The sequence below is a fragment of the Symphalangus syndactylus genome, chromosome 12 (genome assembly GCF_028878055.3).
Source record: "Symphalangus syndactylus isolate Jambi chromosome 12, NHGRI_mSymSyn1-v2.1_pri, whole genome shotgun sequence".
In the NCBI taxonomy this organism is placed as follows: Eukaryota; Metazoa; Chordata; class Mammalia; order Primates; family Hylobatidae; genus Symphalangus; species Symphalangus syndactylus.
Window position 1 is genome coordinate 89,799,486 of NC_072441.2, and position 21,567 is coordinate 89,821,052.

The 21,567-nt window shown below is 45.4% G+C and overlaps 1 protein-coding gene across 8 annotated transcripts; it reads left to right on the top strand.

Annotated features, from left to right (window-relative positions):
- Positions 1–729: 729 nt before the first annotated feature.
- On the top strand, positions 730–15,831 carry FCGR2B (Fc gamma receptor IIb). Of its 8 annotated transcripts, none has more exons than XM_063627121.1 (8): positions 885–1,107; positions 8,002–8,022; positions 9,150–9,407; positions 10,727–10,981; positions 11,713–11,826; positions 13,013–13,069; positions 15,104–15,141; positions 15,251–15,831. In XM_063627121.1, exons 1-8 carry the CDS (start codon positions 996–998, stop codon positions 15,326–15,328), a joined length of 933 nt encoding a protein of 310 aa, XP_063483191.1. In that variant the 5' UTR covers positions 885–995; the 3' UTR covers positions 15,329–15,831. The 8 variants fall into 8 exon arrangements, with proteins under 8 accessions (XP_063483194.1, XP_063483191.1, XP_063483193.1 ...); XM_063627123.1 differs by having other exon boundaries at positions 897–1,107; positions 9,153–9,407; XM_063627124.1 differs by lacking the exon at positions 13,013–13,069 and having other exon boundaries at positions 730–1,107.
- Positions 15,832–21,567: the final 5,736 nt, after the last annotated feature.

Below are 21,567 nucleotides of genomic sequence, written 5' to 3' on the forward strand. Positions count from 1 at the left end.
GGCATCTAACAGGTAGAGCCCAGGAGTGCTGCGGAACATCCTACAATGCTCAGGGAAGGTCCTCACAACAAGAATAATTTGGCCCAAAATGTCCATAGTGCTGAGGCTGAGAAACTGTGCTTAAATGGTAGGCACAATAATCTTCACTTTTACAGATTGGAACCTGACACTCTGAAAAGCCACCTGGCATTCAAACCGAAACCTAACACAGCTCCAAAGCCCATGCTCTTTCACCATGCCATTGCAGTGAGAACAGGGATGGAAATGAGGGTGGCAAAAATGACCAAGATACAAAACCAGGGCATAGATTGGCGCTGAATAGATACTTATTGGGATATTCATTAAATAGAAGAATGAATAAGAAAAAGAATGAATGAGGGCAGGGGAATAATGAGGATGAGTGTGGTCATTCTATTGCCATCCTGACATACCTCCTTGTCCTTGTTCCACAACTCAACAGTGAGTCTGAGATTATGACAATAGAGAAAATTAAATGATGGTAGGTGGCCTGGAGCCCCCATGCTCAATTTCAGGAGGAGTCCAGATTCCAGGGCCTGGGTCTCCAAATGGAAGTAGAAGTACTAGAAGATTGCTGGTGCACGCTGTCCTCCATCGCCCTTTCTCAGGAGGATAGAGACTGAAACAGGAGGTTCTGAGCTGAGTTTTGGTGACCATTTCCCTCTTTCTCCCAGAGGCCCAGGCCAGCTGTGGCCTCAGGGGAAGAAGAAGGGAGTTGTTTCCCTAGTTTCTAAAATTTCTGTGAATTTGAACATGGGCTACACCAGATTTATTCTGGGAAGCTCTGAATCTTCTAGGAGGGAATGACTGAGAGGAAAGAGGGTGGAAAGGGAGGAGCCTCTGATAAAACAGAACCTTTCTTTTTCACTTCCTCTTTCAGACTCCAAAATTTGTTTGCCCTCTAGGGTAGAATCCACCAAGCTTTGAGAGAAGGCTGTGACTGCTGTGCTCTGGGCGCCAGCTCGCTCCAGGAAGTGATGGGAATCCTGTCATTCTTACCTGTCCTTGCCACTGAGAGTGACTGGGCTGGCTGCAAGTCCCCCCAGCCTTGGGGCCATATGCTTCTATGGACAGCTGTGCTATTCCTGGGTGAGTCAGGGCCCCCAGGAGGGAGAGAGGAACAGGAATCTCAGTTGGGGATAACCCTGGGCAAGGATGAGGGGTGGCATGGGAAGCCCGTCAGGACACCCAGGGGAGGGAAGGCAGGCTGGTGAAGACGAAACCCTGATGACTCTGCTGGCTTTGGAAAGTCATCCAATGTGGCAGAGTTCAGGGCTTTTTCAGTGTCTTTCACCCAATCTCACTGAACACCCAGACTCTTGATGTTCTGTTGCTTTCCACATCAAAACCCACTCTGAGAAAAGTCTAGTAACCTATACTTGAATGACAAATGAATGGCCAGAGTGTTTGCCTTCTTTGAAATTTATGTTTCATGAAAGACCAAATCTTAGGCAGGAGGGCCAGTGCTGCCTTGGGTAAGGGGTAGGGAGGAAGTTATAAGGTGCATTTTTGGGAGGAGGTGGCAGTGGCCATTCTCTGTGCCCCTGAAACCACTTCATGTAGCAGAAGCCTATTGTCTTCATGTGTAAGAATATTCCCCTGGGCAGAAACATAGGGAGATCTGGGTTATCCAGGGAACGAGGGCTCTGAGAATACGCAAACCTGGGTAAGTCTGGAGTCATCTGTTGTGGGACCAGAGAAATCATGCATGCTTCTTTTTACTACACAGACCGTGATGGGGAGGAACTGGATCTGATCAGCAAGAAAGCCAGGGTCTTAGGCCAAAATGGAGGGCTCTTTTCTAACCATGTTCTCAGCTGTTGGACAGGGGACAGTGACTGATCATGCTGAGTGGTTTGAAAAACCTAGGGGAGGCCAAGTAGGAGAGACCTACTGCCAGGACCACCTCTCCAAGCTCAATTCCTGGGGCTTCCACCCTCACATTCTAGAGGAAAGCATATTGCCACTCATCCAAGTTATGTGCTGTGATTACTAGTGAAATCCGATCAGCTCTGGGGGCCCTCGGCTCTTGGCTGTCAATGCAGGATGATACTGGGCTACAGGAGAAAGAGGTAAGGAAGAGAGAGTATTCTCCCATGAATGGGATGGAATGGATTAAAGTAGAAGAGAAAGTAAAGTGAACTACCTCATTTGTCATGTGGGGAAGCTCAGGCCTAGAGAGGTGATGTGCTTCTCTATCTCTGCTGCTAGGGCTAACAATGTGCCAGTCACCTGGGCAAGACTCCTGGGAAAGATCTTTGGTATTTTCTCCCATTTGCCTTTTGCTAAGTCATCAAAGATTTACCCCATTTTTTCCATTCTTATTGGGCCTTCCACATTTAGGTCTTCATCACTTGATAACTCAATTTTTATAGCACCCTCTGAGGGGGTCTTTATTCCTCCTGTCTCCCCTCCCCTGCATCCATGCTGCCCACCAAGGCCATGGTATCTTCAGGTCCAGCTATGGCTGTGTCAGTGCATTTCATAACTGCCTTCCATGCTGCTCCATTGCCTACTGCAAAAACTCTAATTCTGCCCTGGTAACTGTGTTCCCCATTGCACCCCAAATGGATCTTCTTCTACAGCCAGGCAGCATGTATACTGCACTTTCTGTTTTTACCACCTTTGCCCCTGCTGATTCTCCAAATTCTATGTACAGGCACTGTTCTAGGACTTGGAGACTTATCAGTGAACACGACCGACAGCCTTCCTGACCGGAAATACGAGGTCAATGAACTTATTGTGAAGCAATAAGTACACCGGGTGGGAGCATATTTGGTATTTACTGCTATTTAGTAACTGTGGAATGGATACATAATTGGTGACTTCTCTCTCCTTTCCTCATCTTTTTCTTTTTTTTTCTCTCCCTCTTCCTCTTCTTCTTTTTTACCCTCTCTCCCACTACACCATCCCCCTTGCCAATCCTACATACTCAGGTTTTTAGCTACCACTTCTATGTCAATAACTCTTAAACCTATTTCTCTTGCTTGCTTCTGTCAAGTATAATTTTATATTTCCACTGCTGGTTGGACACCTCTAAAACGATTCTCCAGCTCAAAAACAAAGCATATTTAAAATCCAACTTATCATCTCCTCCTTACAAATGTTCTCTTCCTCCTAACATTTGTGTTTGCGTAAGCACAGCCACCCTTTTCCTAGTTATCCAACTTAAATCACCCCCACAGTCTATTAAATGCCAACTTCTCTCTGCCACTTAAATTTCTTCTGCATCTGTTTCCTCTTCTTCACCTCCTATTGTCAGTACAACTTTGGGCTCTCATCTCCTACCTAGATTCAACCAGTGAATGATTTCCAGAGCAATGGCACATAAAATTAATATGGCTACTGCTCTCTTTGAATTTATATTCTACTGAGGGATATAAATAGTAAGTAAACAAACAAGAAGGCATAAGTACAAATGGAAAAGGGCTATGAAGATGTAAACAGGGTATTGTGATAAGATTAGTTGTGGGGAAAAGAACAGAGCAGCCTACTTTAAACAGGATGTTATGTAAAGAGTTTTCTGAGGGAGTGACATTTAAGCTGAGACTTTCAACATGGTAAGGATTCAGCCATTTGGTGATCAACGATGCGTTTCAGGGTAGAGGGATTGGCATACAGAAAACTCCCAAATTTCAAGAATGCCAGGAAGGCCAGTGTTAATGAAGCTCAATGAGTGGGGGAAGAGGGATCTGAGCTGAGGCTGGAGAAGTAAGCGTGGACCCAATTTGGTAGGGCTTGTAGACCATTTCCGTTTTATTTTAAGATCAAAGAAAGGCAACTGAAGGCTTGTAAGCAGGGGAGTGACATCATCTGATTTCTTTCTTTCTCTTTTTTTTTTTTTTTTTTTTTAAAGAACTAGCTTCTTTGTGGAAAATGGATTATAGGGGGACCATAAGAAGTGAGGGGACAAATTTAGATATGGGAAAAAGCTGATGGTGACCTAAACTGAGTAGTGTCTATAAAGGGGGTGAAGAGAAGTTAGTGGGTTCAAGATCTAAGTTGGAAGCAGGATCAACAAGACTTCCTGGTGTGGAAGGGGCTGGATTTTGGGAGACAGAGAGGTTAAAAGATGGCTTGCAGGTTTCTGGCCTATGTAGCTGGGTGGATAATGAAGATAGATATTTGATATGGGGAAGACGGAGAGAAACAGAATGTGTCCACTTGATATGACAACATGAAGCCATTGGTGATTTTGACAAGAAAAGTTTTAGTGGGCTGCTGAGGGCCAAGTCCAAATTGCAGAGAATTAGACAGTGAACGAGAGGAGAAGAAATGAGGACAGTCTATGTAAGAAAAACAATGGAGAAATTTAGTTTTGAAAGGGATGAGACAGGCCAGGCGCGGTGGCTCACGCCTGTAATCCCAACACTTGAAGAGGCCGAAGTGGGTGGATCATTTAAGGTCAGGAGTTCAAGACTAGCTTGGCCAACATGGTGAAATACCATCTCTACTAAAAATACAAAAATTAGCCAGACGTGGTGGTGCATGCCTGTAATCCCAGCTGCTTGGGAAGCTGAGGCAGGAGAATTGCTTGAATCTGGGAGGCGGAGGTTGCAGTGAACTGAGATGGTGCCGCTGCACTCCAGCTTGGGTGAAACAAACAACAACAACAACAAAAAAGACCCGAGAGAAATGGGGCAGTAGCTGGAATTATATGTGGTGTCAAGGAAAAGTTTTTTTGTTTTTTGTTTTTAATGGAAGATACTGAAATAAATTTACCATTGATGGGAAGATCCAGCTAAGAGAGAAACTGGTGATGCAGAAGAGAAAGTGAATAACAGAAAGGGAAATCCTTGAGAGGATTAAAGGGAATGGGATCCAGAGTACTTGCTTTGAGACTGACCATAGACAGGAGGAGAGATGCTTTCTCCAATGAAATGCAAGGAAGGAGAAGACAGGTAGAGATGCAGATAGACTGATAGATTTAGTCGGGGGATGATGTGAGATCTTCTGTGTAACCTCTTTTGTTTTCTCTGTGAAATATGAGGAAAGGCATCAGCTAAAAATGAGAGGGTACTGGAGGCAGAGGGTGGGACGAGAAAGCTTGGGGAATGAGGAAAAGATGAGTGTCACTACTCAGAGTAGCAGAGCAAATTTCTTGGAGAAAAGTGCCACAAGGGCAGTTTAGTGTCCTTTTGAATGTGGTGATCGCACATTTACTGCGTCAACAGTTTGCCTTCTTGTGTGGTAATTTCAATAACACGCAGCTGAGCAAGTAAAGGCATGGAGAATACAGGTGCATTTGGTAAAGATAGAGACAGGCAACGAAGTTAAGGGGATTTGCAAGGAGGTAATTATAATGATACCTCATTGAATTCAAGCTAGATGGCGGTGGGTGGGAGGTAAACGCAAACACGTGCTCAAGGATAGACAGTGGTAAGACGGATGCTTTGGGGTTCTTGATAAGGTCAAAGATTATTCTGGGAGCTGTACTTGAGCAGAGAAAGTTCATCTCCAAAGAAAGAAAGTTTACTGATGATGAGCAGTTCAAGGAATGAAGAGGCCAGGTGTTTGATGTGTTATCCACATATTCTGGATCACTGCAGTCATCTTTTTTTTTTTTTCTTTTTCTTTTTCTCTGACCTCATTCTTCCATCACAATTAGTTTCTTTCTTAATTAAGCTCTTTGGCATTTGCCCTGTTCCAATCTATTTGACACTGCACTTTCAGCCCCAATTTGAAAATTCTAAGTGACTTCCCACTGTATACTGAACCAAGGAGTGAACTTATAAAAAAAACTTAAATTTATTTGAAATTCACCATGTGTCATGTAGCACACTAAATGCTTTCTCTGGATTATCTCATTTAATCCTAACAACAACCCTATGAGGTAGATACTGCTGTCATTATCTTCATTTACAAGCAAGGAAACTGAAGCAGAGAAAATTTAAGTAATTTGTGAAAGGTCACTTAGCAGTAGCGGAGTCAGCATTTAAACTCAGTATGTGCTTTCCCCCACTGCCACACCACCTGGCACTAGAAGCCCTCCAGAGTATGACTTCTACCTTGCTTTCCTGCTTTGTCCCTCATTATTGGAAGTGCTTAAGGAGAGACCAGAAATCAAGTAGAAGTTGGGCTGCAACTTGCTGGGAATGTTGCCAAGTACTTGCTGCTCCTTCCCATGGAATACCTCTTCCCTCTCAGCCAAAATCCTATCAGTCCTGGAAGGTCCTTGATGAACCTGGAAGGTCCCATCTTCTCCGTGGGATTCCCCTCCTTACGAACCCCAAACCCTCCCAAACACAGAGCCCTGGGATCTTTTCTTTCTCTGAACCTCCATAGCATTTTATCCATATTCCTCTAATGTCATCTCTTACATCAGATTACACATGTGCTTATCTCCACCGTTAGATTCTTGTCCTCAGTGGAAGTAGGGACTTACATTCTTTTCCCTTAGGTGAACTCAGCATGCATTGCAGGGCAGTAGGAAGCCAATGCAGGTTTGTTGATTAATGTTGGATGCAAAGGAAGGAAGTGATTGGTCCAAGTGTATATTTCGAGATATTGGAGCATCGGGACCAGAATCCAGTTCTCTAAACTTTGAAGCCAACACTTTCTCCACATTGCCCCCTTTTCACCTCTTGGTTCCGATTCCATTTCCTTCCATACTTTTGTCCCTGAAAATATACATGCACTTGGAAGCTTCTTGACTTTCTCTCAGCCCAGATGCAAGACAAACCCCTCACCCATGGACAGATGGACACACAAACACACACACACACACACACACACACACACACACAGAGCTCTGATTCACCTAAGGATCCAGCTTTGCTTCTTTACCCAATAATAGCACCCACAAATCTTTACCCACCCTAGCCCACACTTTGCCTCCACTACGGAAGCTCTTTTCTTAACCCAGTGGCATCCCCCTACCCCTGCATGAAGTCACAGATCTAGTGCCATTTTGCAGTCTCTTCCTCCTTTTATCAGGTATTTCTAATAGCAAAAACCTGGAAGACCTAAATGCCAAGCAAAAGAGTTGTTAAATAAATCACAGGACAGCCAAATAGTAGGATATAGTGTAGCCATTTAAAACGACAACATGGGCAGGGAACGGTGACTCACACCTGTAATCCCAGAATTTTGGGAGGCTGAGATGGGTAGATCACTTGAGGTCAGGAGTTCGAGACCAGCCTGGCCAACATGGTGAAACCCCTTCTCTACTAAAAATACAAAACGTAGCTGGGTGTGGTGGCACAGGCCTGTAATCCCAGCTCTTGGGAGGCTGAGGCAGGTGAATCACTTGAACCTGGGAGGCAGAGATTGCAGTGAGCCAAGATCACGTCATTGCACTCCAGTCTGGGTGACAGAGTGAGACCCTGCCCCCCAAAAAATAAAATAAAATAAAATAACAACATAGAAACAGATTCATCTACTAGAACTTGCATTGCTCAGTGAAAAATCAGGTTAAAGAACAGTTTTTAGAGTATATCCTCATTTACACTTATGTATGTCTGTATGTGAACAGTGTGTGTGTGTGTGTGATCACAGAAAAAAATCCAACAGGATGTATGCCAAGGTGATAATATTTTGCTCCTATGTATTTTCTATTTTTCTATAGTGATCATGGATTACCTGTGCAATTTCTACCCCCTCCCAACAACAGAACAAATCTTGCTCTCAGGATAAACTCTGGCAAAATTATTTATACTGATGCATAAATCATATGTAAAGCCCAACAGAGACCTCTTTCCAGAGGCACATTTATTTTAATCAGTCAAGAGGGGTAAGCCAAAGGAAAATGTCACAAAACCGGTGGAAGAGGGTGTTATATAATTTTATTTCATTTTTGTATGTTACTGGGAGTTCTCAGTCCTTTTAAAAGTGCAGCTCATCCAGGCAGTCCCAGGGCATATGGCCATGAGGGCTGTGCTGTAGGTGAAGGGCGCTCTGGGCCTGGGCAGTCTCTGAGCCAAAGTGGGCAGGTGTCAGTTCAGACACTCCACTGTGGGCTGATCTTTGCTTTCTGTCTTACAGCTCCTGTTGCTGGGACACCTGGTAAGTACTCCACCCACAGCCTTTCCTTCCCCCAGGTCCCCTTTTCCTCTCCTCCCAGTGCCCTGTCTGGAGGTGCTCTAAATGCAGCAGCAACTGAGCCCAGTACCAAGTCAGGGCCAGGAAAGGGTAATTGCTCCCGGAAGACGGAAGATCCCCTGCTCCCTCTCCCACTCTCCTCCTTCCTTTTCCTCCTTCCATGGAGGCAAGTGGTAGGCAGCCACGGTGTTCAAATGGGGGAGCGGTCACAGAAAATGAGAACTCTGACCTCTCTCTCCACTGCCTTCCACTGTCCAAATAAAACCAAGAGCTTCCTCTCTCCAAATAAAATTCAGGCACATGCAAAATCACATGGCCTGCATATGTTGTCCCCCTGTGTTGCTAAATCCTTGACTGTGCATGTTTCTGAGAGCTTCAAGGCCTGTTCCCTGACAGAGTGGTCTCTGCATACCTCTGGCTACACTTTGCTGGGCACTTCTGTGTTTGTGCCACTCAGCCTCCACCGCTCCAGGACTGGCCCTCCAGCTTTTCTCCCTCTCTCTTTATCCTTCTGAGGCCAGAGAGGCTCGTCTATGCTTAGGTGTGAGGACGGGCCATCTTGACCTCATTTTTAAAGTATACAGAATGACATTAGGTCAGAACGGAAACCTGATATCCGACTCCCATGCCTGCCATCTCCACCAGAGCCCCCACTTATCTTCAGCCAGCCCCAGGGGAAATTTATCCACTAGTGTCCAAATGCCTTTGTTTATCGGGGAGAAAAGTTGTCTCAAAAGAGTATGTATGTATGGGGTGTCTGTGTGTCTGTGGTGGTGGGGAGAGGTTGGTGGGGAGAGAGAGAGGGAACTGGTGAAGATATCTCTTGTAAAGTATATGTATTTCTAGGGTGTTTCTCTTGCCTGCTCCCTCCTTCTTCCCTGTTGCCCTGTCTGAGTCCTGGGCTCCCTGGGGCCCTTGTGGTGGGATGTATGAGCAAAAGCAACTGCCTTCAGTTGCAGAACCATTCTGGGCCCGGCTCAGCTTTTGGTGCCCCCAGTAGGCCTACAGGTGCTTTTTTGTCTGAGATTCAGGGCCTGTTCAGGCTCTTGGGCTTCCTCTTCCTCACGCTACCTCCTCTCTCTGCCCCTCAGCAGCTCCCCCAAAGGCTGTGCTGAAACTCGAGCCCCAGTGGATCAACGTGCTCCAGGAGGACTCTGTGACTCTGACTTGCCGGGGGGCTCACAGCCCTGAGAGCGACTCCACTCAGTGGTTCCACAATGGGAATCTCATCTCCACCTACACGCGGCCCAGCTACAGGTTCAAGGCCTACAACAATGACAGTGGGGAGTACAGGTGCCAGACTGGCCCGACCAGCCTCAGTGACCCTGTTCATCTGACTGTGTTTTCTGGTCAGTGGAGGAAGGCCCCAGGGTGGACCTGGGAGGGCCAGGACGGATGAAATCTGCTTTCAGGCAGAGGTTTGCAGGCAAGGGGGGTGGCCTGCTTACTGGGAAGCATCGCTGTGTGTTGCCTCAGCACATGTCAGTGGTTGTTTTTGCCTCAGTCCTGATTGAACAGAAGAAGGTTACAAGGCCAAAAACAGGCAGCCAAGTGTGAGAGAAGCAGAAGGAAATCCCTACTTCATAAAACCCATTTCCATTTTAATGGCAGAATTGAAAAGCACAGACCACAACTGAATCCTAGCCCTGGAAATGACTCACTATACAGCATGAAGAATTCATTTAACCCTTGAGTTTCCATTTCCTCACCTGCTCCGTGGGGCACTAACGCCTCCCTCAGAGGCTTCTGGTGAGAATCAGTGTTTCCCTGCCCCCACCCTCCATGCCCCTTCTCCACGTTCTCACTGTGCTAGGTGCTCTTCTCTGTCTTTCTCTTCCACCAGCCTGTGGGAAACCTGAGATGAAAGTCGTGTCTCATCCATCTTTGTATTTCCAGCATCTGAAACTGGGCAGAGCTTAATAAATATTTTGCCGGAGAGTTTGATGATCTTACAAAGCTCCCATTGAAAGGTGGCTCTCTGCAAAGCAAAGTTACAATGAGATTGTGATGAACACTGCCCTTGTGGCTTTTCACTTAGTCCCCTCCCTTCACCTGAATAGCAAATTTTCCTCAAAAGTACACAGCAAACGAACGACCCACTGGTGACACTGCTGCCTTTAGACCCTGCTGGAAAGAAGCTCCACATTTATCAACATTCCCAAAGTAAATTTATCAAGTAGCATTCATTAGGTAACATTTGTTGCACATTCATGACTTTCTACTGTCCACAAAGGCATATGTCCTTATCATCTGCAGTCTCCTCGGTCAGACTGGATTCCTCCTTCCCTCTTCGACACGAAAGAGATGGCATCTTAGGGTCTCTTGTGTTCTTCCTGCAGAGGCCTGTCGGGCAGGAAAAGGCTGCAGCTGCCTTCCTGGGAGAAGGAGGAGATGAGTGTATCCTGAACACCTGTTATGTGCTAGGGGCTATTGTAGATACATGACATTATCATGCTCATTTTCACAAATGAGGAAGCTGAGTCTCAGAAGACTTAAATTATTTGCCCAAGAGTTCATAAATGACAGAGCCATCATTAGAGTCCTGGACTGTCTGATTTCAGACCTAAGCTGTTCCCTCTGCACATCATGTCCCACCAGTAAGGAAGATCTGGGTCTCAGAGCTGAGCCAAGACCTCCCAGGTCCTCTGGGGTTTTTTGTGTCTTTCAGAGTGGCTGGTGCTCCAGACCCCTCACCTGGAGTTCCAGGAGGGAGAAACCATTGTGCTGAGGTGCCACAGCTGGAAGGACAAGCCTCTGGTCAAGGTCACATTCTTCCAGAATGGAAAATCCAAGAAATTTTCCCGTTCGGATCCCAACTTCTCCATCCCACAAGCAAACCACAGTCACAGTGGTGATTACCACTGCACAGGAAACATAGGCTACGTGCTGTACTCATCCAAGCCTGTGACCATCACTGTCCAAGGTATGGGGAGTCTGCCAAGATGTAGGGAGGGGAGAAGAGGGGATGGACAAGGGCCGAGGTCACATGGGCCTACATGGAGGTCTGAGAAAGGCCATAGCAGCAAAATTGGGCACTGGAGCAAAGAGGAGTGGTGTGGAGGCCTGGCTAAGTATTGACCAATGAGCAGGAGTACGGGCCAGAGCTTGGAGCCCTCAGGTGATAGGTGGCCAGGCTGTTGTTCCACCTTGAAATGCAGGCCCCAGACTAAGGACGACAGTGAAGCAGAGCTCCCTTGTTGGTGCAGAGGTTCCCTAAGCTCCTGGGCATTCCTAAGAACTGAGGTTTGCCTTGTTTCTTCTCATGCCTCGTGTTATAGCCATTCACTCCAGAAAGCCTGGCTCGTCATTGACTGTTCAAGGCTGTGCTCCATAGCGTAATGATGCCTCCAGCTATGCGAGGCTTTGGGCCCACCCTTCCCACTGCCCCTGAGGGCTAGGGAGAGCCCTTCCCTCTGCTCCTGCCTGCTCACCAGTGTGCCCTTATTAGTTTGGTGGAGAAACCTCGGTAGGCAGGAGGCATAAGTGCAGCCACAGAAACCCTGTACAGATGAGGCTGGGGATGTAGTGAGTGCTGCAGAAGTGAGTGACTCAGACACAGAAGAGCTTTGGGTGACAAGCACTAGGACATAGCATTGGATAGAGGGGAGGTGGGACAAGGAGAGTACTGCCTGTCCTGATGTCTGTCTTCCCTAGCGCCCAGCTCTTCACCGATGGGGATCATTGTGGCTGTGGTCACTGTGACTGCTGTAGCAGCCATTGTTGCTGCTGTAGTGGCCTTGATCTACTGCAGGAAAAAGCGGATTTCAGGTTTGTAGCTCCTCCCGGTCCCTTTTGTTATAAGTTTCCACTTGGCCCAGGCCCTAACCCCAGACATTGCCAGAATCCCTCTCTTTGGGCTAGATACACATTCAGATCTAGGCCCTTATTGTATTATATTCATTCGTTCATTTATTAGATCATTCATTTGACAAGACTTGAACAAACTAGCTTATATGTCAGCCAATGCGTGAGACATGGTGGGTGATGCCAAGATGAAGTCCAGTCCCTGCCCTTGAGGAGTTTTCAGCATTGTGAGGAAGACAGGGTCATTATAATAAGATAGGATAAGAGCAATGATAGGGACATGGAAAGCCTAGGATAGAAGTACAGAGGAGGCTCCATAGCCCAACAAGGGCTGAGGCAGTTGGAGAAGGTCTCGGGGAGAGCAGTGTAGTGTAGTGATGGAGTGCACGTAGTGGGGCCGGACTGCTGGGTTCAAAGCTAGTTCTACAGCATACCAACTGTATGACCCAAGTGAGTCACTCCACCTCTCTGTGCCTCAGCTGTCTCATGTGGAAAATGGGGACACTAATAGGACTTACCTCACAGGGTTGCCATGGGGATGAAAGAGGCTGATGCTCTTACACCAGTGCCTGGTAGGCAGTAACAGCGCACAAACAGGGCTGTTGCCATTCTGGAGGAGGTGGTGTGTGAGGGCAGCGCTTAGCTAGGGAAGGAGGACTCTCCAGGCACTGGGCCAAGGCAGGGATTGAAGCTGGGTGGGGCTCATATGGGTGTCAAAGGGGAAGTAGAGAGGGCACTGCAAGCCACCGAGAAAGAGAAATAATCCCACTAACACCTCACAAAGCACTTTGCAATTGGTTCATACCCAGGACCTCAGTTACTGATGATAAGTAAATACAGAGAAACAGAGAGAGAGAGACTGAGACACAGGGGTGTTTTTAAAAGGCAGAGTAAGCCTCAGACAGATGCCATGGAGTGGCCTTTCTGACACTCCTGGGCATCCCCATGGGTGAGCTGAATTCTGCCTCTGGACCAGCCCTTTTCCAGACAGGAGCAGCCCCTGAGCAGGGGAACTAGAGGTGGGAGGACAGGAAGCATCTGCCAGAGGGAAGGCCTGAGCTGGTCCCATCCAACCCTGGCCCTGGTCCTTGGTTCTGAGGACTCAGGCCCCACCGCCTAATCCTACTAACCTCCTGTGTGCCCCTCCCAGCTCTCCCAGGATACCCTGAGTGCAGGGAAATGGGAGAGACCCTCCCTGAGAAACCAGGTGAGTACAGGGTTGTCTCAGGGATTCAGTGATGGCTCACCAGGGCTGCTGGCTGGACTGGAGCCAGCGAGAAGGGGCTTGTGCGAGTTCAGCTGGGAGCCAGGGAGGGAGCCGTGGTGGGAGGATGGCCGGGGCTCAAATCGCTTGGTCAGCTCTGAGTCTAACTCCTGGGCCTAAAGAGGACCTCTCTGGAGATGAGAAGAGAAACACCAGTCCCAGATACAGAGGAGAGGGCTGTGTCCGAATTTCTGGTACCAGGAATCTGATGATATTTCCAGAGCAGGAAATCAGAGATACTTTGGTCTTTCTGTGGAGCTTTGGCAGAGCTGGCAAATGATAGGGCTACGGGCTGTTAAGACTGAGGCCAATCGGATGCGGGAGGCAGGAGTCTAAGGGGAAAGGAGGAGGAGGTCTGGAAACCCCTCGATTTGCTGAGGAATCTGCCTCTGTGGAGGGATGGGGTGGAATGGCCAGGCTCAGCTGTCTGTGGAACACTAAGAGGAGGTTTGGGCTTGAGAAAATTCTGGGGGACTAGGGGCACTAGTGGGCTCTACTCTGTGGGCAAAACTTGGTTCCGATGCCCAGGCACTCAAGGTTGATTGAATTTTGACCTGGTTCTGCCCCCAACACACAGTGGAGCCTTGAGCATGTCAGTCTCCCTGATGGGGTTCAGTCTCCTCACTGAGGAAATGAGTAGGTGGCTGGGGTGACCTCTCAGCCCTTCTAGATTTGACATTCTGAGAGACAGGGGCCACCCAAGCCCTGGCCCAGGTGAGAGTGTGTAAAGGAATTTCCAGGAGGATGCCAGGCAACTTCCAGACTGTAGTTAAAGTCAGAGCACAAAGGAAACCAGAGCTTTCTCCGGGGGTTTCCATGACAGTACGAACAGGCAGAAAAAAGAGGCTGTCAAAGACCCCAACTCAGATGGCTGGAGTATGATTCAGAGCAGAGCCAACAGATTTAAGAGCTTGAGCAAAATATCACTCGTTCAGCTGTGCTTGCAGCAAGGTTGCGTGTCCTCTGGCCAGGCCCAGTGGAGATAGGGGCCTGTGTTCACACCAGGGCCTGTGTTCACACCAGGGCCAAAGCAGATCTGGAAAAAACAAAGTCCAAGCAACTGGATTATCTGTCTTGTGTGGTTCTGTCTACACTGGCATAAGCACATTTCACAAGGCATTTTTGCAGCCAGGCATTGGGGCTGCATAAATGGTTTTTTAAAAATCCTTTCCCAAAAGGCAGAGCTGGGTTGCTGGGATTCTTGGGGAATGTATTAGAATGGGAATTCAGAATATGGTTTACTGCAGAATTTACAGCATGGCGATAAAGGCTCTCTGTGTTCAGAGGGTGAGAGAAGAGACTAGATGCATTGTCTCAGATGTCTCCCAACTTCCTGAGAAATGCCACTTTGCAGATACAGGGGCTGCTTTTCACACTGGCTAAGTCAGTTCATGGCAAAATATGAGGGAATTCAGTGTTTCAGACACTAACCAGACAAAGTCCATCCTTCCTTTCTTCTTCCCTCCCTCCCTTCCTCCCTTTCTCACTCATTCTCTCTTCCTTTTTAATGCCATAGAGTACCATATTTTTCAAAATTCCAACAAAGATGCATTACATTTAGACAATGTGGAAATGGCCCTCAGCCTTCTCTCCCTGAAGTCTGTGGCCAGCAAAAATCTGGACTTTACTTCACTCTGATGCTGAACACCCCCCTCTCCCACCTCTTCCCCAATATCTCAGATCCCAAGCCTCCCTGGTTTGCTTCTAGGAAAGCTCAGCAATTCCCTGAAAAGAATGCAGCTCAAGTAACTGCTCCACTTTTTCACCTTGGCCTGTGGGGAAGGCTGTGGCTGGGCTACCCCATGCGTGGATCAATGAGGTCATATTTACCCAGTGCTTGGCCTAGAGGCCCAAGACAGGGTCAGCAGTGCTTGCTTTGGCTCTAGTTTGGGCGTTGGTTTTGCAGCCTCAGCATCAGCACAGGCAGGCCCTCTTCTCCAGCAGTGCTCTGGCTGATATTTCTTCTTTTTCCCACAGCCAATCCCACTAATCCTGACGAGGCTGACAAAGTTGGGGTGAGTGATCCCAGCCGTCTCCCCCTCCCTTCTCCCCGTTGCCTTTTCTGTTGCCTTCTTTCCTAGGCCCTCTCTGTGGATCCTCACTGCTGGTTTCTGCCTTCTCTAGGCTGAGAACACAATCACCTATTCACTTCTCATGCACCCGGATGCTCTGGAAGAGCCTGATGACCAGAACCGTATTTAGTCTCCATTGTCTTGCCTTGGGATTTGAGAAGAAAATCAGAGAGGGAAGATCTGGTATTTCCTGGCCTAAATTCCCCTTGGGGAGGAGAGGGAGCTGCTGCAGTTCCAAAAGAGAAGGTTTCTTCCAGAGTCATCTACCTGAGTCCTGAACCTCCCTGTCCTGAAAGCCACAGACAATATGGTCCCAAATGACCGACTGCACCTTCCGTGCTTCAGCTCTTCTTGACATCAAGACTCTTTCATTCTACATCCACACAGCCAATCCAATTAATCAAACCACTGTTATTAATAGATCATAGCAACTTAGGAAATGCTTATGTTACAGGTTACATGAGAACAATCATGTAAATCTATATGATTTCAGAAATGTTAAAATAGACTAACCTCTACCAGCACACTAAAAGTGATTGTTTCTGGGTGATAAAATTATTGATGATTTTTATTTTCTTTATTTTTCTATAAAGATCATATATTACTTTTGTAATAAAAAAATTATGAAAACAACATTCTGTTTACCTTTTCAAGGCTGTATTGGTTGGAGCGTAGATTGAACTGCCTGGGGTCTGTTTCTCTTCAGTGATGAGACTCTTAGGAAGGCAGGAATGGATAGGATGTGGGGGGGAGAGGAGAGATGGGGATTTAGAATGTAGAGTGAGTGCCCCGTTTCTTAAAACTGAATACAGTCATGCACCACATAATGATGTTTAGTTCAACAACAGACTGCATATATGATGGTGGTCCCATAAAATTATAATACCATATTTCTATTGTACCTTTCCTATTCCTATGTTAGATGTATGAGTACTTACTGTTGTGTTACAATTGCCTAAAGTATTCAGCACAGTAGCATACTGTACAAGTTTGTAGCCTAGGGGCAATAGGCTATATGCTACAGCCTAGGTGTGTAGTAGGCCACACCATTTAGGTTTGTATAAGTATCTGCTATGATGTTCACACAACAAAATTGCCTGCATTTCTCAAAATGTATCCCCATATTTCAACAATGCATGACTGTGCTCTTCTGCCAATGACCTTGTCTTCTTGTTTCCATGTCTTCTTCTCTTTCCTCCTATGGCAAATAAAACACTGTTTTGCAACACAAGTTCAGAGGAAGTCAAACTTCAGATGAGCCCTGAGTGGAGATTGCTGACATGTCCTGCTTTGCTATTCTCCCAATGTAGTTACCAGAAGGATGTGACCTTCTCAGAGAAGTCATCCCAGGCAGATTAGAAACATGACTGGCAGTCTCCTTGAGGGTTTGGTGAGCGCCCTTGGAGAGGCTTCATTTTCCTGGGACTCTAACGCAGTAACATTGTGCAACATTTGTTGCACTTTTTATGGTAGGATAAAAAGTACTCGCTTTTTATGGTCCCACAATCAGATTTCATACACACTTATTGTTTTACTAATAAGGGATAATAATTAAAATTACTGCATTATTAAGGGCTTACTTTGTGCCAAACTATATGCTTTAGAATTTAGAGAATTTACGATTAGCCTTTTATATTTCCTCTTTTGTGAGTTTCCTGTGTATTTATTCTTTGCCCATTTTTGTAGATACAATGTATGTCCCTTTATTTATAAATTGCATAGTAGTAACTTATTTCCTTTTATTTATATGTAAATTATTTCACTACACTAATAATATATTCTTTTTATAAAATTAAGATACAGATAGGGAAAACAAAAAAATTAGATGGCCCATAAATCCATAAACCAGAAATAATTAATGCTAACATTTAAGGATATCAATCCACATTCCTGTCTGTGGCAGTGTGTATTTGTGTTTTAAAAATTGGGTCTAATCCCAGTTACTCGAGGGGCTGAGACAGGAGAATCGCTTGAACCCGGGAAGCAGAGGTTGCAGTGAGCCAAGATCGCACCATTGCACTTCAGCCTGGGCAGCAAGAGTAAAACTCCGTCTCAAAAAAAAAAAATTGGATCATATCATATATTTTTACATGTTAATAAATACACTCAGGCAAAAATGTATGCTCATTGTAAGCATGTAAGCCCAAATAATACAGAAAGATAAGGAGTAAAAAGTAGAAGTTCCATTTTATCATCACTTCCCTCTATCCTCTTCCCTTTTCTTTCTTTCTTTCTTTTTTTCTTTTTTTTTTTTTTTTTTTAAGAGATGGGGTTGTAGCCCAGGCTGGAGTGCAGTGGCAGGATCACTGCTCACTGCAGCCTCAAAATCCTGGGCTCAAGTGATCTTCCCACCTCAGCCTTCCTAGTAGCTGGGACTACCACACGTGGCTAATTTTCAAGAATTTTTTGGCCGGGCATGGTGGCTCACGCCTGTAATCCCAGCACTTTGGGAGTCCGAGGTGGGCAGACTGCGAGGTCAGGAGATCGAGACCATCCTGGCTAACACGGTGAAACCCCATCTCTACTAAAAAAAATACAAAAAAACCCCCCAAAATTAGCTGGGCTTGGTGGCAGGTGCCTGTATCCCAGTTACTCAGAGAGGCTGAGGCAGGAGAACGGCGTGAACCCGGGAGGCAGAGCTTGCAGTGAGCCAAGATCATGCCACTGCACTCCAGCCTGGGCTACAGAGCGAGACCCCGTCTCAAACAACAACAACAACAACAACAACACAAATAATTTTTTGGCTGGGTGCGGTGGCTCATGCCTGTAATCCCACCACTTTGGGAGGCAAAGGTGGGTGGATCACCTGAGGTCAGGAGTTCGAGACCAGCCTGGCCAACATGGTGAAACTCCATCTCTACTGAAAATACAAAAATTGGCCAGGTGTGGTGGCTCATGACTGGTTATTCCCAGCTACTTGAGAAGCTGAGGCATGAGAATTGCTTGAACCTGGGAAGCGAAGGTTGCAGTGATCTGAGATCATGCCATTGCACTCCAGCCTGGGGAACAGAGTGAGACTCGGTCCCAAAAAAAAAAAAAAGTTTGTAGAGACGGGGTTTTGCTATGTTGTCTAGGCTGATCTCAAACTGTGAGCCTCAGGCGATCCTCCCCCACCCAAAGTGATGGGATTACAGGTGTGAGCCACTGTGCCTGGCCCTGACATGCTATCTAAAGTCTGAAACTTGACTCCTGATCCCCAGGGTCAGTTTCTTTACTGATAGTTTTTCAATAAGCCATTTAGATAGTTGGCTTTATTACGTAGCCAGAGGCAGCATAAAAATCCCTCTACGAACTTCTGCTCTGAGCTCTCCCATAGCCAAGATTCCTTGCATGGATCTCGGTGGTTTAATCCAGACAAAAAGTGCAAATAAGGTACAGGAACTATAAGGATGCTAGGGAGCTTGCACCTGGAATCTCTTGGACTCCCAGTAATTGCCTAGACTTTCTTTCTCTTGCTATAATTTTAAATAAGTGCTTTGTTTGAGCATGCTCGGTAGAGTTCGATGAGTTCTTTCAAATATCCTCTTCAGCAAGGACATCCCTGACTGCACTTCCCCTACTGCTATTCCTCTGCTCTTATTTCCTTCATGATATCTATCACTATATGGAATCATGCATTTTTTTGCTTAAATATTTACTTACAAGTTCTAAAATGTAAGCTCACTCTGGGCAGGGTGTTTGTATTATTCACTGGTGTATTCCAGAGACTAGAACAATGCAATCACTATTTATTGAATGAGTTAATGAATGAAATAATATTATATTTATTTAAAACTCTTAAATGCTTTAAATAGATCTTTACTATATTTGAAACTTATTTTGGGACTTGGTGTAAGGTGAGAACCTAATATAATTTTTCCACATGAAAGTCAGTTGTTCCAATACCATTTGTTGAACAGTTTAATAATTTGAAATCCTAATTTATCACCTAAATTCCCACTCATAGGTCTATTTTTAGCCTGTCTTCTATTACATTGTTCTATTTGTCTATTTCTGCATCAATACCACATTTTTAGTTATTGCAACTTTATAGTGTACTTTGATATATAGAAGGTCGCGTTTTCTTTTTTTTATTTATTATTTTATTTTATTATTATACTTTAGGTTTTAGGGTACATGTGCACAATGTGCAGGTTTGTTACATATGTATCCATGTGCCATGTTGGTTTGCTGCACCCATTAACTCATCATTTAGCATTAGGTATATCTCCGAATGCTGTCCCTCCCCCCTCCCCCCACCCCACAACAGTCCCCGGAGTGTGATGTTCCCCTTCCTGTGTCCATGAGTTCCCATTGTTCAATTCCCACCTATGAGTGAGAACATGCGGTGTTTGGTTTTTGTCCTTGTGATAGTTTACTGAGAATGATGTTTTCCAGTTTCATCCATGTCCCTACAAAGGACGTGAGCTCATCATTTTTACGGCTGCATAGTATTCCATGGTGTATATGTGTCACATTTTCTTAATCCAGTCTATCGTTGGACATTTGGGTTGGTTCCAACTCTTTGCTATTGTGAATAGTGCCGCAACAAACATACGTGTGCATGTGTCTTTATAGCAGCATGATTTATAGCCCTTTGGGTATATACCCAGTAATGGGATGGCTGGGTCAAATGGTATTTCTAGTTCTAGATCCCTGAGGAATCACCACACTGACTTCCACAATGGTTGAACTAGTTTACAGTCCCACCAACAGTGTAAAAGTGTTCCTATTTCTCCACATCCTCTCCAGCACCTGTTGTTTCCTGACTTTTTAATGATTGCCATTCTAACTGGTGTGAGATGGTATCTCATTGTGGTTTTGATTTGCATTTCTCTGATGGCCAGTGATGATGAGCATTTTTTCATGTGTTTTTTGGCTGCATAAATGTCTTCTTTTGAGAAGTGTCTGTTCATGTCCTTCGCCCACTTTTTGATGGGGTTGTTTGTTTTTTTCTTGTAAATTTGTTTGAGTTCATTGTAGATTCTGGATATTAGCCCTTTGTCAGATGAGTAGGTTGCAAAAATTTTCTCCCATTCTGTAGGTTGCCTGTTCACTCTGATAGTAGTTTCTTTTGCTGTGCAGAAGCTCTTTAGTTTAATTAGATCCCATTTGTCAATTTTGGCTTTTGTTGCCATTGCTTTTGGTGTTTTAGACATGAAGTCCTTGCCCATGCCTATGTCCTGAATGGTATTGCCTAGGTTTTCTTCTAGGGTTTTTATGGTTTTAGGTCTAACATGTAAGTCTTTAATCCATCTTGAATTAATTTTTGTATAAGGTGTAAGGAAGGGATCCAGTTTCAGCTTTCTACTTATGGCTAGCCAGTTTTCCCAGCACCATTTATTAAATAGGGAATCCTTTCCCCATTGCTTGTTTTTGTCAGGTTTGTCAAAGATCAGATAGTTGTAGATATGTGGCATTGTTTCTGAGGGCTCTGTTCTGTTCCATTGATCTATGTCTCTGTTGTGGTACCAGTACCATGCTATTTTGGTTACTGTAGCCTTGTAGTATAGTTTGAAGTCAGGTAGCGTGATGCCTCCAGCTTTGTTCTTTTGGCTTAGGGTTGACTTGGCGATGCAGGCTCTTTTTTTGGTTCCATATGAACTTTAAAGTAGTTTTTCCAATTCTGTGAAGAAAGTCATTGGTAGCTTGATGGGGATGGCATTGCATCTATAAAGTACCTTGGGCAGTATGGCCATTTTCACGATATTGATTCTTCCAACCCATAAGCATGGAATGTTATTCCATTTGTATATACCCTCTTTTATTTCATTGAGCAGTGGTTTGTAGTTCTCCTTGAAGAGATCCTTCACATCCCTTGTAAGTTGGATTCCTAGGTATTTTATTCTCTTTGAAGCAATTGTGAATGGGAGTTCACTCATGATTGGCTCTCTGTTTGTCTGTGATTGGTGTACAAGAATGCTTGCGATTTTTGTACATTGATTTTGTATCCTGAGACTTTGCTGAAGTTGCTAATCAGCTTAAGGAGATTTTGGGCTGAGACAATTTTGAGATACGTCCCATCGATACCTAATTTATTGAGAGTTTTTAGCATGAAGAGTTGTTGAATTTTGTCAAAGGCCTTTTCTGCATCTGTTGAGATAATCATGTGGTTTTTGTCTTTGGTTCTGTTTATATGCTGGATTACATTTATTGATTTGCGTATGTTGAACCAGCCTTGCATCCCAGGGATGAAGCCACTTGATCATGGTGTATAAGCTTTTTGATGTGCTGCTGGATTCGGTTTGCCAGTATTTTATTGAGGATTTTTGCATCAATGTTCATCAAGGATATTGGTCTGAAATTCTCTTTTTTGGTTATGCCTCTGCCAGGCTTTGGTATCAAGACGATGCTGGCCTCATAAAATGTGTTAGGGAGGATTCCCTCTTT

Coding starts and splice junctions, on each gene's coding strand:
- FCGR2B (XM_063627121.1), top strand. CDS start 996: ATGGGAATCCTGTCATTCTTACCTGTCCTTGCCACTGAGAGTGACTGG. Junction 9,408..10,726: donor TCATCTGACTGTGTTTTCTG/GTCAGTGGAGGA, acceptor TGTGTCTTTCAG/AGTGGCTGGTGCTCCAGACC. Junction 10,982..11,712: donor TGTGACCATCACTGTCCAAG/GTATGGGGAGTC, acceptor TGTCTTCCCTAG/CGCCCAGCTCTTCACCGATG.